The sequence below is a fragment of the Ceratosolen solmsi genome, unplaced genomic scaffold (assembly GCF_000503995.2).
Source record: "Ceratosolen solmsi marchali unplaced genomic scaffold, CerSol_1.0 scaffold63, whole genome shotgun sequence".
NCBI lineage: Eukaryota > Metazoa > Arthropoda > Insecta > Hymenoptera > Agaonidae > Ceratosolen > Ceratosolen solmsi.
The window spans coordinates 1,491,319-1,508,857 of NW_011948437.1; the positions used below are offsets into that span (position 1 = coordinate 1,491,319).

Sequence of the window (17,539 nt, forward strand, 5' to 3'; positions counted from 1 at the left end):
GCGGGCCGCCGAGGCCGTGAGAATCGTTGGTCTCAGGAGGCAACCCGACGAGCCTTTGGTCCGTAAAATCACGGATTTGTATAATATGATCACCAAAATGACGCGCGCGACCTTTAATTCAAGTGGCATTGTGCCGTTTTTAAGGAGAGGGAGCGGGAAGGGGGTAATTAGATAGTCAGCACTTTACGAATTATTACGAATGCTTTATATTATTTAATCGATATAATATTTTTTATTAATTTTCAATGGTCTTTTTGATCGATCAATACGTAATGTATAAGCGTTATAAATACAGAGCATCGCCAGGCCCTTGACTCAGTCTACACTCGGACAATTAATTATAAGATCGATGATGCATTTTATCATGATAATGAATGAGAAAATTAAATAATGATGAGTTATTGGCCTTCAATTTCAGGGCCTAACGATTCAAGTGGATGAAAATGGCAACCTAATAATCGCTCGTATTTTGGGTGGTAGCACCGCGGCACGTCAGGGTCTCCTGAGGCCTGGTGAGGTGATACTCGAGGTCAACGGCAAACTAGTGCATAATCCTGACGAGCTACAGCAATCTATACAAGAAGCTAAGGAGAATCTCTCGTTAAAACTCGCACCCGGAATAGCAGCTGATGGTAATCGGCCCATCAAGTCAACGGTACTTTAATAACACTTGCTTTAAATTTCATTTAAACTCCACATGTTCGGTTTAGCTTCGATCTACATTATACTAATAATCAAATTTTTATTTGCTTGGCTTTCGATTGTCTGACAAAAGGAGACTGATAATAAGGTATTTCTAAACCCTCTTTCTAAACTTTCTTCTATTCAATCGTTTTTACACATTTTATATTTATCAATTCGCATATAACGCACGTTCAACACTTTACAGTTTGACACTGTTAATATTCTCAGAAAGAATGATTATCTATGTCGTAAAAATTAATTTTTTTAAGGCTTTTTAAGCATGTTTTGTCTTATACATAATGCCCTTTTAATTTCTAAAAATTACGAATATTTAAGAATTTATAATATTATTGGTAATGCAATTTAAGTCGACACATTAAATCAATAGTATTGTTAATCGATTCGATATTTTTTAAAAGAGGACACTTTATTATAATAATGCATACGAATAAACTTCGTCTTATTTATAATATGCATACATTGATTCAAATGGTAAGTGCATCCATACTGCATTTGGTAATAAATCTGAAACTTATTATATTTAACTTTCTCATTCATTTCATTATTCGTTTTAATCGTGTGCTTTCAGTGTATAATATTCCTTTTGCATATATTTATCATATGTACTGTATAATAATTTAATGAATTTTCATACAACTTAATACGTGTGAAATCCTTTATATAATTTTACATTAAAATAAGAAAAAAAGAAGATTTTTTCATGTGCCCTACATGCGTGAAAAACGAATTTCTATAAATTTTAGAAATAAATATGACTGATCATGTAATTCTATGTACTCTGATTGTAAGTTTAATTGCCAATTGTTTTGTAACTGAATATTATATTACAATAACATTGGTTAGCTAACACACACACACACACACACACACACACACACACACACACACACACACACAAATATTTTAAAGCTTTAATATAACCCATACGTTTTATCTAACGTTAAATCAGACGATTCGACAACATTTAATCAAACTCTATTTAATAAACGAAAAAAGCATTGAAATAATATTAGATCTTGTAATTAATTATTCCTAGTGCTACATGCGCGCGTTATTCGATTACGAGCCATCGGAGGACACACTGCTGCCCTGTCGTGAGATCGGGCTACCCTTTCAAAAGGGCGACATCCTGCAAATCGTTGATCAGGCGGATCCCAACTGGTGGCAGGCACGACGCATCGAAAGCGACAACCTGGGACCACCTGGACTCGTACCCTCTCTCGAGCTCGAGGAGCGCCGGAAAGCCTTTGTCCCACCGGAGGCAGACTTCGTTCACAAGATCAGCATCTGCGGCACACGCATCTCCAGAAAGAAGAAGCGCAAGATGTATCAATCTAAATCTAATGGGGAGTTTGACAGCGCGGAGTTGTTACTCTACGAGGAAGTTGCGAGGATGCCGCCATTCAGACGTAAGACGTTGGCACTCGTGGGTCCAAGAGGTGTGGGTCGTAGAACTTTAAAAAATCGACTCATCAACAGTGATCCTGATAAGTTTGGCACCATTGTACCTTGTAAGCGTACTTTCTTGGCCTTACGTAATGTAAACTAAAGATGCCCGTGATTAAATTAAGATCGCTCGGCGGGTTATTCGATATTGATTATTTTCTAGTTCTTAAATAGTATTCGTATAAAAAGTAGTACTATTTCATTTTTTCTTATTCCATTATTAAGTGAAAAATAATTAAATTTTTTATTTGAATGGGAATTACTTGGTAATGGGACTTTTGATAGCATGCGAAATGTAGCTAAAGGAGATGGGGTTCTGTAATAACTTGCAGTATGCCCTCGTAGCAGGGATATATATATATATATATTTATATTATTTATATATATATATAATATATAATATATAATATATAATTATTTATATATATATATATATATATATATAAATAATTGAAAGAATACCGATAAATGGGAGAGGACATTAGACGTAGAAAAAAATCTATCGTCTCCTTAACCAATTTTTTTTGTTAAAAGATGTGATTTTATCAATTATCGGTGACGTCATTCTACACCGGAGACGACACACATCTTTCTTTTCCTAATCGAGTCTTCTCGTTCTTTCTTCTGCATTCATTATCTCTGAATACATATTCGTTGCATCTCTTTCTTTCTATTCTCACCAATGCCAACATGGGTAAATGTATTTTAGTTACGTCACGACCACCGCGAGTGTTGGAAGAAAACGGCAAGAGCTATTGGTTCACAGATCGCGAGTCCATGGAAATGGATGTGCGTGAACATCGTTACTTGGAGCACGGAGAACACGGAGGTCATCTATACGGCACGAAACTTGACTCCGTACGCGAACTCATACGAGCCGGCAAAATGTGCGTCCTTGACTGTAGTCCAGCCGCATTAAAGATCCTTCACAACAGCACAGAATTTATGCCATACGTTATATTCGTAGCGGCACCAGGAATGGAACAGCTCAAGTCGTTATACGATTTTGGAAGGTCTACGGGAGCGAGCAGTCGAAATTTAACGGTAACATTACCTGCTATTGTAGTTATCCCTGCCCTCTCTTATTCCCTTATCGTATAATGCTTGATACTTGATTTTCATTTATATATTTCTACATCATTTTTAAATCCTAGTTGCTTTGTTTCAAATATCATTGCATATGACTATTATTATATAAGTTAGCAAACTATTTCAATAAACATGTACATTATATACATATATACATATATATTTATATATATATATATATATATATATGCGCGCGCGCGCGCGCGTGTGAATATAATGTATGTGCGTATGAGTGAATAATGCATTCGTATATCCAAAAATTCTCAATCATTTTACTTAGAAATGAATGCATAATTTAATTTGCCTTTCAAATACTTTAGTTTTGTGGAATGTATTATTTTATAATGTAGCATTATTATAAATTAATTTAACTGCTATTATGATACCCGAACGTTTGCCTTCATTCCCAAATCATTCATATTTAATAGACGATTAAATTTTTCAATTTTTAATATAATAATAATAGACGTTATTTTTCAATTTTTAATATAAAGAAAATGCAATTAACATTTCAAGTTAAAGTTTTAATTTGAATGTTTCTGATTTATAATTTGACACTGTAATTATTATAAAATCAAAACTTCTCTTCCAAGAATAATATAATTTGTATTCTATATTAGAATTCTTTTATTTATGTTTAAAAGAAAAAAAAAGTCATTATAATTATATTGAAATTTTCGTAGTATTTAAATCATTATGACAATCGATTCATTTAGTTTATAATCATCTTTTGCATAAAATTTTTTAAGTATTACGCAATGTTGTTTACTGTTGGTCTTGCTAGTTTGATCGTCAGAGTTCCATCAGATATAGCTCAAGACGCGCCAGAACATTGGAATCCTTAGCATCTCTATATGAGGTTTGTATATTGCACGCTAGATATTCAACTTTTTTCAAATTAATAATAACTTAAATTTTATTTCCTTTTTCTTACATTTTATTTATTAATCAGATTTGTATGCTTAATAAAATAAGAAATACTGTATTTTAAAATATGCTATTAAAAAAAAAAAAAACAAAAAAGAAAAAACAAAAAAAAACAAAAAAAAAACAAAAGAATTAAAATCTAATAACTATTTTGGTAAATTAAGGCAATTTAATCGCTACACGCCATTAAAAACTAATAATAACCATACAAATATCCTTCTGCATTTTATGAATATAATTATTTATTGTAAATAATTCTATCATAAATTTTAACCCAAATACATAAGTACTATGTTGTATATGAACTATGTAAATAAATAGTTCCATTGAGTTTTGATGTTTTTTTTTTTTTTTTTTTTTTTTTTTTAAAGAAAATTAATTTTGATTCGGATTAATCTTAGGTAAAGCAAGAAATTATGACAAAAATTAAGTATTTTTTGTTTTAAATAAAATATTTGCTTAAAAGAAAAAATGGATTGAAATATTGAGAAATTAATATATTCAGGAGGATGATCTGAAATCAACGGTGGAGGAATCTGCAGCTTTGCAGCGAGCCTACGAAAAATATATCGATCTCGTAATTGTTAATGAGGACTTCGATGAAACTTTCCGGCAAGTTGTAGCAGCTCTCGATGCCCTCGCAAGTGAGGATCAATGGGTCCCAGTTAACTGGATTTATTAGAAGAGTTCATCAACAAATATCACTTTTAAATTTTTTACTAAATCAATTGCTAAGCAGAAGCAGGTATTCCGCGTTCATAATAAGCTCCTAACAACTTTTTATCTATCAATGCAGTTACAAATCATTCATTTTTAATTCCATTTATATAGGAATTATTGCAATCAACAGTATCGCACGATCGAATATCGATAACAATTATTCTTTATATATTATTACAATGGAGGAATAAGCAAACAACTTTTGTTGATTTGATTCGTTAACGATTATCTCATTAAAATGTGTTTATCCATTATAATTGATCGTGTACTTTAAGCAATAACAAAGCTATCGAGTACAACACTTAGAATTCTATTATAAGTATTTTATCTTATATTTATATCCGTGATTGATCAATGATCATCTATCTCTAAGGAAATTATTTTTCTTTATTTAATCAAAGCGCCGTCCATTTATTAATTATAAGTTCGTTAATGATTTGTGTAAATCGAATAAATGTCAATTTCTAACTACATTATATAATATGTATTTCGATTATTTTATGATTGTATAAGACAGATATGACATTAAAGTATAGATATTGCATAAAGTGTTAGTACGTTCATGGCCCATTGCCAGTAAAAGTATTTCAAAATTTTCCATTAAGATGATTTAATGTGTTTGTTAATATTATTTGTTTTCGAAATAAATATGTATTATACTAATATGAATTTATTTATATAAAAAAATTACAAATAACAATATTTGTATTGTGTTAAATTTTATTTTATATCGAGTATTGTAAAATATAGAAAGTCACAAAAATATATATTTTACTAAAACTAATTTTTTATTATTTAAATTTATTTCATATTTTATTATGTACAAGATTATATATGTAGATAATTAGTAATACAGAAATAATAAATGCTCGACTACTGGTATTTTTATATCAAGTAAAAAATGTGGAATTTAGTATTTTTCTATGCAAAAACAATTTATTTTTGTTTACTTGCATATTGAATGAAACGTTTATGCTAATTAGATGAACATGTAGGTTGTTTGTAATGTATAAGAAAAAATAAACAATTTAAATTCAACAATTTAAATAACTTTTGTTTTATTTCTTTTAAAAACTAATCAATTAAATTATATGGAATTATTGAATAACACAATTTAAATTCTGAATTTGAAGAAAAATAATTATAAATATGGATAAAGAAATAAATAAATGTAGAAGCCATTATTGTATGTACTTATAGTTTAAGAATATCTATCCTATACACCAAGTTCCTTATTATTAAGCATATTGAAATACATATTAGATAGAGAGAAGAAAACACTGTCATAAAAATAGCTAAATTCAAGCATAATCTATTCATCCTTCTCCTTCAATTTTTACTTTGTAATATGAAATTAATTTGTATTTTATTTTATAAAGTAAATATTATAAAATAAGATTTTTATTATATTAGTCTCAAATATTAAATTATTTTATTTGTAATTCTGAAATAATTATTAATTTCTCAAATAATTTAATTAATTTTATGGCATTAATTTTCAAATTGAAATAACTTCCAATATGAATTTTATTGATTTTATTTATCTTATGATTTATTATTCTTTTATATATAAAGATAAACAATAATTAAATTTTATGTATAAGTCAAATCTGTTATTGTTTATAATCTCTAATATAAATTTCAATATTGTTTGACTTTACAGTACTTAACATATTATAGTTATGACTGTAGTATAGAAATGAACGATAGCAGTTGTTTATGGAATAAAAACCTCTTTCATCGTGTAAATATATGCTCGCACACATATTTACATATATAAATTAAAATATAAATATTTAACTTTTCATATGATGCTTTGAATATATATTTTAAAAAATAATATTTATTTTAATGTTGTTTTATATATTTCATAATATTATGTGGTAAAATAGTTTGTTTACTATGCAACCAATTGATTCTTTAAAATAATAATTAAAGAAAATGCAAATAAAAACACAATCGTAGTTGTGATTGATTTAAAATACAAATTTAAGAACAATAGAACTACATCCTCTTTTGTTTCTTACTTTTTCTCCCCTTCTGCATTCATAAAGCATACAGGCCATAATTCTTATTCTCCCTCTCTCTCTCTCTCTCTCTCTCTCTCTCTCTCCTTTTCTTTTTCTCTCACTTTGTTTGGGTGTGTTTATTATTGTCGCATTGACATTTTAAGTACAGTCATATTGCACAGACATTGAGGCTGTTGCTAGTCAAGCGTGTGTTATCTGCCATCTGCCACGTAACAGACTTACCACGAGGAAACGACCAACGACGTCACCAGTGACAGATACAGTTTATCGGCTTTGCTTCGTACGATTTTTTCACCGGAATAAATATACTGTTGCCGGTGACTTGATAGTCAAATATCAGATGCTGACGTTACAATAATAAGAGCTACGACTAAGTCGAAAATGAATATCCCCGAAAAATTACGACAATTCGATGCATATCCAAAAACCCTTGAAGATTTTCGAATCAAGACATACGGCGGTGCTATTGGTAAATAGATAAATAATTTAATTGTTAACCTCAAATCTGCCATACCGTACACAATTTACTCATGCATATTGTTTCTATTTTGCATTACTATTATGCAATTACTTAATAAATGGATAAACGAGTATTACATTTAATTGACAACATAAATTTTCTAAAGTTTAATTTTATATATATATATATATATATATATATATATATATATATAGATATATATATATATAGATTCTAAAAACCTAACACTATTTAAACATATTAACATTATTCATAATGTTTTTAGTGACAATTGTTAGTTCTATTATTATGATGCTACTTTTTTTCTCTGAAGTTAATGACTTCTTGACTCCGCATTTGAAAGAAGAATTGTTTGTCGATACTTCTAGAGGTTCTAAATTGAAAATTAATTTAGATATTATTGTTCATTCCATAGCTTGCGATTGTAAGTATATCAATTTAATAATAAAAAAAATATATATCTTCAATTTACAGGCTGATTATATTGTTTTGTTTAGTATTATTGATAGATGCTATAGATATGACTGGAGAGCAACATTTGCATATCGATCATAATATTTATAAAAGAAGATTAGATCTCAGTGGCAAACCTATCGAAGATCCAAAAAAAACAGGTATAACAAACAAATTGTTTACCTTTTTTTGCCTTTGACAATTTACTTATTTCTAATTGCTTCTTACTCAGAGATTGCTGATATTAAAAAATCTACCGAAAAGGTATATCATCATATTGTATTGAATTTAATATTTTTTTAATAAAGTTAATATACTAAATATAAGATTAAAACCAGCCAGCAGATAATACAACGGCAGTGCAATGTGGTGATTGCTATGGAGCAGCAAATGAAGAACAAGGTTTAAAGTTAGTAAGCGTGCTGCATTATTAAGATTATAATTTTAAATAAGCATAAGCTGTACAATAAGTTATTAAAATCTTCCAGGTGTTGTAATACGTGCGAAGATGTTAAAACTGCGTATAGAATAAAAAAATGGGCAATCAGTGATCCTTCTATCTTTGTACAATGTAAAAATGATAAGTCGGCTGAGAAATTGAAACATGCGTTCAACGAAGGATGTCAAATTTATGGATATATAGAAGTCAATAGAGTAGGAGGAAGTTTTCATATAGCACCAGGCGAAAGTTTCCTAAGTAATCACTTACATGGTAAATAATCATAAGAACGTATTAAAATTATACAACAGCAATTAATTCATTAAATTCCATTTCAGTACACGATTTACAACCATTTTCTATCTCACAATTCAATTTAACGCACAAAATTCGACATTTAAGTTTTGGAACAAACATTCCTGGAAAAACGAACCCTATTGATAATTCTACAGTAATTGCCTCAGAAGGTAACATCATTATTTCCTTAAAATTATTTTATTTTAATACACATCATATATACTGAGATTTTACAATATAAGCCAAGATAGTCTAAAATTATGTACATTGCTTTCCATACATTAGCATCGAATACCAGTTCCAATTGCCATAAATGTTCCAAAAGTTATTGCTCCACTTGACATCTCTTTTGTAGTGTGATATATTAATTCTTGACCCCGGTAACCAAACCTAATATATTATTCATTATTATTTATAAGCTCCTTTAAATAATTAATTATATAATAATAACTTATATCTATTACATCATAATACATTTATTCGATAGGTCGAGCAAAAATTTATCTCTCATTATCTTATTATGTGTTTACGTATATGATGACATTGAAAAAATGTTATTATTCAATCAATAAATAATGATCACAATACATAATTTTGTTCTAGTCATAAATATTTATAAACGATCCTTATATAAAATTATTCATACCGCAATCCTCTATATCCACCAAAAATTGCTCCGGAGGCTATTCCTACACACGCACCAATCAGAAAACCCACTTTTAGTTTGTCCCAACATTTTTGATCCTTATAAAAAGGTTTAGAAGCAACGGTCATCGTCATCTAAAATAATATATTAAAAATATCAATTTTTTATAACTTTTAAAATTACGACTACATTTACGTTATACGGTTCGTCTATTTCAACAATAATTAATTTTTTACAAATCGGCTTAGCCAACAAACCTTTCTTCCTAATTTAACAAGTCAGCCATATTGTCGACGACATGCGCATGCCGATGAGATAAAAAAATATGCGCAAATCATTATGCGCAGCATGTTAAGCAAATAGGAACAATTTTCAAATTCAACTTGAAAAAGTATATCGAAGAATGGAGGATAGAGAATTTTTGCTAATGAACATTGTGGGTTTAGAACGTCATTCCATAATTATTATGTATTTCATTAATTATAAATTGGGAATGATGTTACTTAGGTAGTATAATTTTGAGATGAAAGTTTCTTGATAAATGTATATATTTGTACATTGAAGTGCGAAATTAAAAAAAAAATTAAAGAAAAGGAGAAAGGTAAGGAAATTTGTTGAGTATACATGGAATAAGCAATATTTTAAATTATATAATGATTATCTTACTATTTTTTTCATACATTTTTTCATTTTTTTTATATATTTTAGGTGCTATGATGTTTTACCATTATATGAAAATAGTTCCTACTACATTCATGAGACTGGATGGATCGATTCTTCAAACAAATCAGTTTTCTGTCACAAGACATTATAGAAGTGTTTCATTTTCTGAAGACCTAGGAGTACCTGGCATTTTTTTCAACTACGAACTTAGTCCATTAATGGTGAAATACACACAAACGGTGAAATCATTTGGTCATCTTTTAACAAACACCTGTGCTATTATCGGTGGAACTTTTACAGTTGCCAGTATTTTTGATGCTTTTCTTTATCATTCAGTAAGAGCAATACATAAAAAAATCGAATTAGGAAAATTTAATTAAAATGAACTAGTAAAACTGAATTTATTCGTATTTCAATGATTTTTCTGTTATGAAATGAAATTTGAATTTTGTAAGATAAAACCGATCTACAAGTTTGTAACCGTATTTCATAAATGCTTATACAGTTACATCTATTTTAATTTATAGTTAATTTTGATAATAATTTATAATCTTTCAGAACATTTTTATATATTATTATTTAGCACAAAATTATTGTATCAAGTTATGACTTTATGAGAATAAAGAAAAATAAATTTTCAATAAGTGAAAATGTATAGAACGGTGTAATATTAATTAATTAATTAATGTAAAGCATCGTTATTTTTTTGTTTCAAATATTTTTTAAGTATATTTTACAACAAGATGTATAAAGTAATTCATATAATACATAAAATAATATTTATTTATTTTAAAATGAATATATTAACGTGTTTTTAAAAATTGATTGTAAGTCTCTATCGATGATTTTGCTACATCTTTACAAAATTCTTCATCAGATCCATTTACTATTGCCTTTAGCGAAATATATCCTGGACTCTTTGGATCATATTGTACCTTATTTAATTCTAAAAGAAATTCATGCCTGTTTTTTAAGCGATTTACACGACAAGATAGAACTTCAATGTTTGAAAGCATTATATCATGCGATAAATTCATAGATCTGTGAACGTATTCAAAAGTTTTAAGAGTTTTTGCTCGATCTGAAAATGTATTAAAGTAAAATGTAAATAAAAATTATTATTATTCATAAATGTTCAATTCATTCATAAACTATACTTTGCATCCAAATGCGTGGTTTTGTGAGTAATATAATTTTTGCTTCATTCGCACCAAATCCCATCTCTTCTATAAATGCAAATGTATTCTCATTAATGTGTTTCATATTATACGTAATAATTTTTGGCTGTTTGGTGGCTAGAAAACGTATTTCTGATCCACTAAGTTTGAATTCATTTTGAAAGTGACCAAGTCTTTCATCTATATGTTTTGTTGCCCATGTAAGCCATGTCGGATTTTTCGTTATAATTCGTGCTATGCTTGGCTGTGTAAATTTATGAGCTCTTAAATATCTTAATCTAGTTTCCATATCCACAATGTCTTCTTTTAAAATTATAGGACACATTGTTATAATTTTCCCGAAATCATCAGCAGCTATACCAGAATCATGAAAAAATTGTAGATATTTTGGTAATTCCTTTTTTAAATCTACAGTAAGAAGTGCCCTCATATGATCCTGATTGTTTTCTAATTTATATAATTCCACTCCAAGTTTCACATATGTTTGAATAAGTTCGGATCTGTCAGCATAAGCAGCAAAATTGAATGTTGGCGACAAACCTGGTCCAAGGTATGAAATATCTTCATTACATTGATCAAGCGGAGATGGAAGTTGATTAAAATTATTTATAAATTTATCATAATCAAATTCATCATTTTGCAAATCATACTTTAGATTTTTATTAGAAATTGCTGTAATTTTGTCATCTGAAACAATATTATTTTGTTCAGCAAAATCAGAAGAAATATTTTTAATATCATTCGGAGATAATATCTTTAGGATATTTTTATCATTATCATCTAATTGCCAATCTAATTTATTATCTGGATGTATATCTTCCCTGTGTAACTGATCGGTATTAAATTTATACTTTTTTCTCATCCTTATTGATGTTTTTAAAATTATGTTTTGTACATCAATCGGAAGTTTTTTATTTTTTTTACTTATGCTTTCTGTTTCACTGTTTTCATTATCCATACTTTCAATATTGTGGTTTATTTGTTGCATTGGTAATGTACTTTTTGTACACAAAAATTCATATTTAATTATATTATAGAACCCAAAATTCTTTTGTAAAATTTTATTTATATAGAATAATGTTCTCAGTTGTGAAAAAGTCATTATGTAAAATTAAATTTAAATTGCAACTTTAATATAAGCCAAAATATAACCTACTTTTCCAACTTTTCTTGTTAAAATACAGAATTATATATTAGCTATAAATTATTAGCCATCACAGATTAATAAAATATATTATAATTATTAAATGTCAATATTTTTTTATGAATAAATTATCTATAAATTATAATAAGTATTTTTAAATCAAATACATCACATGGTACAGTAATTCAACACAACTACTGTCGCCATTTACACCAATGGGAGTTCCTTGGAATCCTCTTTATTTTTGTTAACAATCATTTTATCACTTAAGCCATAAAAACTTGTATTTAGGTTTGTTATCGGTTTTAAATCATTTTTATTGTTAGTGGCATAGTATTGGATTCAGATATGTTATAATACCGGCTAGAAGATAATATAAAAGTCGATAAATGAAATCGAATTCAACATGTTACGTAGTTACGAAGGAACGCGCTATATTTCGGATAAACAAGTGATTGTTTTAGATATTGGGAGTGCCTACACTAAGTAATAGTTAAATAAAAAATTCTTTAAGAAATTTCTGTAATCATAAGTTATAACTTTGTATTGTTTATTTTTATTAGATATGGCTATGCAGGGGAAACTGCTCCTCGTGGTATCATAAATACAGAAATTAAGTGCCCAGAAAGTAGAGAACTTAGAAAAATCTACAGTTACAAAGATGAAGATGACCTTTATCAGCTTCTTGTTGAATTTTTACATATGATATTTTTCAAGTATTTATTTTTATAAGTTTTTATTCTACTTCCTTTAGAAGATTTTACTCTTTATACTATAACTATTATTTATTGATATTTATTTATTTAATAGGTGTGTAGTAATAAGTCCAAAAGATATTAAAATAGTTATTTTAGAATCTCCATTGATTCCATCAAAATTTAGAAATACTTTAGCAAAAGTATTGTTTCGACATTTCGAAGTTGGATCGCTGATGGTATTACCGATACATTTGGTTACTATAAGTACATTAGGAGTGGATACATTATTAGTATTAGATGTTGGTTATCAAGAAGCAACACTTATACCTGTATTCGAAGGTGTACCGATTCTTAAAGCATGGCAAGCTCTCCCATTGGCTAGTAAAGCGGTGCATGAGTAAGTTTTATAACAATTTATTGTTATGGACTCAAATCTTGATATCGATAATTTATTATAAATTACTCACATATTCGCAGAAGTATTACAAGAGAAATGAAAACTATTTTATCAGAAACAGAATCAACTGAAAAGTTGATTGAGAACATTAAAGTTCGTACTTGTTTTGTAACAACTATGGAGCGATCCCTAAAATTAGAAACGGATAATCCTTTTAAGCCACCTCCGGATGTAAAATATTACACCACAAGAACATTTGAAATTCCTGGTAGTGTAAGAGAAAAAGCCTTCGAGGTGCTGTGGCAAAGGGATAACGATAATTTAAGCGTACCAACCATGATATTAGATTCTATAATTAAGGTAATAATAAATACCCTCCGACTATATATTTGTTATTATTTTAGATTAGAATTTGAATGTGAATTGTTTATGATAAAATTCATCAGAAAATTTATTTTATCCTTTATTAAAATTGTATTTATGTTTAGTGCCCTGTTGATACAAGAACCCAATTAGCAGAAAATATTTTACTCATTGGTGGTACAGTAATGGCTAAAGGATTTGCAAGCAGATTGAAAACTGAACTTTTGTACTTGCTTAATAGCGAACTCTACAAGGAAAAACTTAAAATTAAAACATTTAAATTTCATACGGCACCAAGTAAACCAAACTATACCGCATGGTTAGGAGGTGCAATTTTTGGAAGCGTAGATTTACCTTCTAGATGTATTACAAAAGAGAATTATCTTGAATTAAATCGTGTGCCTGACTGGGTCAATCTTATAGATAATAGAAAAGATGAAGCCTCAAATACTATTTAGCAATGAATATATATTTATTTTAAAAAATTCTATTGAAAACTTTATTTGCTAATAGTGGCTCATATCATATAAAATTGAAATATACATAATTTTTGTACATGTATAGTCAACCTTGTTATTACTTGTTTTTTTTTTTTAATTTTATTATCTATTTTAAAATTTTTTAATTAAAATAATAAATACTAATTTTATAAACAATTTTTAATATGTATTCTTTATCCTTGTACTTTCAAATCATTCATTAATCGTTGAAATATATTTGTATTCAAAATGTTGTAAGCAACGTGAGTTTTTCATTGAGTTGTAATTGCGTCTTAATGAGCTGTGACAATGCAACAACCATAAGAAGATCTTTCACATTACTGCTGAACATACTATCGAACTGATCGCTTGTCATCTTCGGCACAGAATTCACCATATCCAAAAGAGCTCTTCCCACCTAAAAAAATATCGAGTATAATCTATCTTTTACATGTCCTTTTATCACAACTATTATGAGTATTATAAGAAATACCTGATTATCAGGAGGTGTCTTTCCAGATAAAACATCATCCACATACTGAAGAACACTTTCCAGCATTGTAGCAAGTTTTGAACTAGCTTCAGCAATTTGTGCAAGATCCATCATTGGTTCTACAACAGCATCTGGTTTGGTTCCTTTGACATGATGAATAGTTTTGGCACACAATTGTAATCCAACAATTTCTGGATTGTAGCACTGAATCTACAATAATAATATTGTAATTACATTAAAACCAAACCAAAGAGAATTCTCATTCAACGTTTACTAAATTTAATACATTAAATTAAAGAAACCTTTCTCCTTTTACATACATTAGAATATTTAGTAAATTCATAGAATATTTGTCGATTAATTTGAAAATTAAAAATAATTTACTTGTAAATCAAAATATTTAAAAAAAAAAATTATTATAAATTTTAAAGAATAAATTGGTTAAATATCGTTACCTGCACTTTGGCAGGTGTAAACATGCAGCCAGTTTTGCCATTTGGAACGCCCAATCGTACGCATACATAAGCTCTAATACCCATTCTTGTGGTTTCTTGTAAAGTTGTATCCACTGTTAAATGAATAGGATTATTGCATTCACGAGCGTAATACTCGTGAATTACAAATGAATGATTGGTTACCTATTGAGAACCACATGTGTTAATTTTCTTTCTTATTATAATGATAATAATATCGAAATCAATGATCCCTTACCTCGTTTCCAGTAGCCCACCATCCAACAATATTTTCCTGCGCATTAACTCGTCGATTCAGTTCGTACAAATCCATTGCATAGTTGAGTTCGGCATCAACCTGGTCTTCATATTCCTTATGTGGTACGCAAAAGCAATTTGTTACTTCAACAACACCTTTCTCCACGGTTCCTGCAAAAATTTTTCTCTCAATGATTATGCTCACAAGGCATACTCAACAAACAATACCATTGCCTCAACATTGTTCACCGAAAATAGCTTATTATATTTTAATTTTTGTAATTCAGCACGTACCTAACATTGTACCGATAACTCGATGAGCTTCGGCACCTCGGCGTTCATATGCATCAACAATTTGAAATAACACAACTGGGTGTACTTTAACAATGAGGTTAAGAGCCATTTTTCAAAAGCTATCTGTATTCGTGGTATATCTCGTAAGCAGCTTTAATTATTAAACAAAGTAAACCATGCGGCAATCAAATTAAAAAAAATCATAGCAATGAAGACTCCAAGCAGTCACTAACTACAAGCTACTTAAGAGTTGTAAGCAGCATGTGGACAGTGAAGACATAAAGTTAGTAGAAACTCGGAAACTCGAGCTGCTAGCGCCTCTAGCAGTCCAAACGCTAACTTACAAGTTATTTTAAGTTAATTTTGGAGATGAACTTAAGCTTTGAAATAATATTACGTATATTATTTATTATATGGCCAAGTACATGCCGAAAAATTCAATGAAATTAAATTTTAATAAATCTTTTATAATAAAAGTTGGCATTCAATAAAATTAGAAAGTATGGGTGAACATTAAATAAAATATAACTTTCGAACTAACAGAGAAATGCCGATTATTTTTATCTTAATACTTTTCGTAATTTTATAGTTAGATAGAGGATTTGATGTGAAATAAAAGCATTAGCGTATAATATAGAAAAATATTATAATATTTAAATGCAATTAATTTTATGAAATTACAAACGAAGTATTTAAATAATAGACCCATGAGATTGTTATATATTGATATTATTCTCATAAATAACAAGAGTGACAGAGGTTATATCGTCTTAAACTATTAAGATAATTGTCCAATGGGCTCTACATCATAATTATGTGAAATGTTAAGATTCTTATATATTATCAAGATATATATATATATATATATATATATATATATATATATATATATATATATACATGCCCGCTCACAGCCCGCTTACGGAAACAATTGCCTCTCACATATACGTCATTAAAAATATATTTAAAATTTTTAATTTCAATATTTCCAAGTATTTTAATTCAAAGAATTTAATAAATATAAATACAGTGGGTAATATACCCATCAGCTAATTTAGTTATGATTATTATTCCGGACATAATATTCCAGACAAACTATAATCAATGCTCATTGGTTGTCGAAAACACATAAGGGGGATGATAACTTTTTCTATTAGTCGTTGGTGATAAAAATTGAAACATTCGTAATTTTACTGTTATACTAGTGGGTGGTAAACGATGATGGATGAATATAACAAATAATACAATTCTAATAATAAATAAAAGTAACTTTTCATTAATCAATTAATTCTAGCAGTAAATCTTGTGAATAATTACGTATTTAATAGGTTATTCTAGTAATGAAAATAAAATAGCTATTTTACATTAATTGAGATTATTCTAAAAACTTGAATCGAAGAACAGAATTGTTTACCAAACGACAAGTGCAAGCTCATTCGATAAAGTACGTTAAAAATTAAAATTATAAACATTTTTGTTTCAAATATATTAATTTATAAAATAATAATATTATAATAATATAGAATGGTGTTCGGATTATGACAGAATATATATATTATTATTATATTTGGATATTATTATATTGGAATAATATATTTGGAGATATTTTCTATAATTTATAAATAAAATCTATCAATATTACTTTATTAATAAAACAACTATCATTTTTAGTGATACATTATTCGAGTATTACATTTTGTAAAATCGATGATACATATTTTTGTTCGTTTATAATCCTTTGATTGTATTAAAAGATGAATTAATTCTTCGAATAATACTGTCATATTAATATTTTTATGTAATCATTATAATTTATAATTATCATAGATGTAATGACACACACGCGCGCGCATACACGTACACGTACACACACATATTTCAGTTGAA

At 28.3% G+C, this 17,539-nt stretch overlaps 6 protein-coding genes across 6 annotated transcripts in view; 3 read left to right on the top strand and 3 right to left on the bottom strand.

Annotated features, from left to right (window-relative positions):
• Positions 1–5,464, top strand: part of LOC105365223 (MAGUK p55 subfamily member vari) — a 5,557-nt gene extending 93 nt beyond the window's left edge. The window contains exons 2-7 of the mRNA XM_011503330.1: positions 9–58; positions 419–655; positions 1,742–2,216; positions 2,861–3,195; positions 4,025–4,099; positions 4,673–5,464. Coding sequence (XP_011501632.1) covers positions 9–58; positions 419–655; positions 1,742–2,216; positions 2,861–3,195; positions 4,025–4,099; positions 4,673–4,849 — 1,349 coding nt within the window. The 3' untranslated portion in view covers positions 4,850–5,464. The remainder of the gene's footprint in view (positions 1–8; positions 59–418; positions 656–1,741; positions 2,217–2,860; positions 3,196–4,024; positions 4,100–4,672) is intronic.
• Positions 5,465–7,030: 1,566 nt separating this feature from the next.
• LOC105365226 (endoplasmic reticulum-Golgi intermediate compartment protein 3) lies at positions 7,031–10,277 on the top strand. Its single transcript, XM_011503333.1, has 8 exons — positions 7,031–7,386; positions 7,664–7,822; positions 7,896–8,012; positions 8,084–8,115; positions 8,190–8,260; positions 8,340–8,563; positions 8,629–8,757; positions 9,942–10,277. The coding sequence occupies exons 1-8, from the start codon at positions 7,299–7,301 to the stop codon at positions 10,274–10,276; spliced, it is 1,155 nt and encodes a 384-aa protein (XP_011501635.1). The 5' UTR covers positions 7,031–7,298; the 3' UTR covers position 10,277.
• Positions 8,585–9,562, bottom strand: LOC105365225 (reactive oxygen species modulator 1). The gene is made up of 3 exons (XM_011503332.1): positions 9,491–9,562; positions 9,234–9,367; positions 8,585–8,977 (listed from the first exon to the last, which is right to left on the bottom strand). The coding sequence occupies exons 2-3, from the start codon at positions 9,365–9,367 to the stop codon at positions 8,869–8,871; spliced, it is 243 nt and encodes an 80-aa protein (XP_011501634.1). The 5' UTR covers positions 9,491–9,562; the 3' UTR covers positions 8,585–8,868.
• A 390-nt stretch (positions 10,278–10,667) lies between the features above and the next one.
• On the bottom strand, positions 10,668–11,936 carry mTerf3 (mitochondrial transcription termination factor 3). The gene is made up of 2 exons (XM_011503400.1): positions 11,054–11,936; positions 10,668–10,977 (listed from the first exon to the last, which is right to left on the bottom strand). Exons 1-2 carry the CDS (start codon positions 11,934–11,936, stop codon positions 10,700–10,702), a joined length of 1,161 nt encoding a protein of 386 aa, XP_011501702.1. The 3' UTR covers positions 10,668–10,699.
• Positions 11,937–12,423: 487 nt separating this feature from the next.
• Positions 12,424–14,190, top strand: Arp10 (Actin-related protein 10). The gene is made up of 5 exons (XM_011503334.1): positions 12,424–12,704; positions 12,782–12,934; positions 13,029–13,313; positions 13,394–13,673; positions 13,802–14,190. Exons 1-5 carry the CDS (start codon positions 12,625–12,627, stop codon positions 14,132–14,134), a joined length of 1,131 nt encoding a protein of 376 aa, XP_011501636.1. The 5' UTR covers positions 12,424–12,624; the 3' UTR covers positions 14,135–14,190.
• Positions 14,191–14,316: 126 nt separating this feature from the next.
• On the bottom strand, positions 14,317–15,942 carry eIF3f1 (eukaryotic translation initiation factor 3 subunit f1). The gene is made up of 5 exons (XM_011503335.1): positions 15,653–15,942; positions 15,360–15,529; positions 15,104–15,286; positions 14,649–14,858; positions 14,317–14,573 (listed from the first exon to the last, which is right to left on the bottom strand). Exons 1-5 carry the CDS (start codon positions 15,759–15,761, stop codon positions 14,400–14,402), a joined length of 846 nt encoding a protein of 281 aa, XP_011501637.1. The 5' UTR covers positions 15,762–15,942; the 3' UTR covers positions 14,317–14,399.
• Positions 15,943–17,539: the final 1,597 nt, after the last annotated feature.

Bases quoted from the DNA above. Each gene is read 5' to 3' on its own strand.
- LOC105365226 (XM_011503333.1), top strand. From the start codon at position 7,299: ATGAATATCCCCGAAAAATTACGACAATTCGATGCATATCCAAAAACC. The intron at 7,387-7,663 runs GTAAATAGATAA...TAATGTTTTTAG, and splicing joins GACATACGGCGGTGCTATTG to TGACAATTGTTAGTTCTATT. The intron at 8,013-8,083 runs GTATAACAAACA...CTTCTTACTCAG, and splicing joins CGAAGATCCAAAAAAAACAG to AGATTGCTGATATTAAAAAA.
- LOC105365225 (XM_011503332.1), bottom strand. From the start codon at position 9,367: ATGACGATGACCGTTGCTTCTAAACCTTTTTATAAGGATCAAAAATGT. The intron at 8,978-9,233 runs GTATGAATAATT...ATAATATATTAG, and splicing joins GGTGGATATAGAGGATTGCG to GTTTGGTTACCGGGGTCAAG.
- mTerf3 (XM_011503400.1), bottom strand. From the start codon at position 11,936: ATGAGAAAAAAGTATAAATTTAATACCGATCAGTTACACAGGGAAGAT. The intron at 10,978-11,053 runs GTATAGTTTATG...ATACATTTTCAG, and splicing joins ACCACGCATTTGGATGCAAA to ATCGAGCAAAAACTCTTAAA.
- eIF3f1 (XM_011503335.1), bottom strand. From the start codon at position 15,761: ATGGCTCTTAACCTCATTGTTAAAGTACACCCAGTTGTGTTATTTCAA. The intron at 15,287-15,359 runs GTAAGGGATCAT...GGTTCTCAATAG, and splicing joins GGTGGGCTACTGGAAACGAG to GTAACCAATCATTCATTTGT. The intron at 14,574-14,648 runs GTATTTCTTATA...ATATTTTTTTAG, and splicing joins AGACACCTCCTGATAATCAG to GTGGGAAGAGCTCTTTTGGA.
- Arp10 (XM_011503334.1), top strand. From the start codon at position 12,625: ATGTTACGTAGTTACGAAGGAACGCGCTATATTTCGGATAAACAAGTG. The intron at 12,935-13,028 runs GTATTTATTTTT...TTTATTTAATAG, and splicing joins TTACATATGATATTTTTCAA to GTGTGTAGTAATAAGTCCAA. The intron at 13,674-13,801 runs GTAATAATAAAT...ATTTATGTTTAG, and splicing joins TATTAGATTCTATAATTAAG to TGCCCTGTTGATACAAGAAC.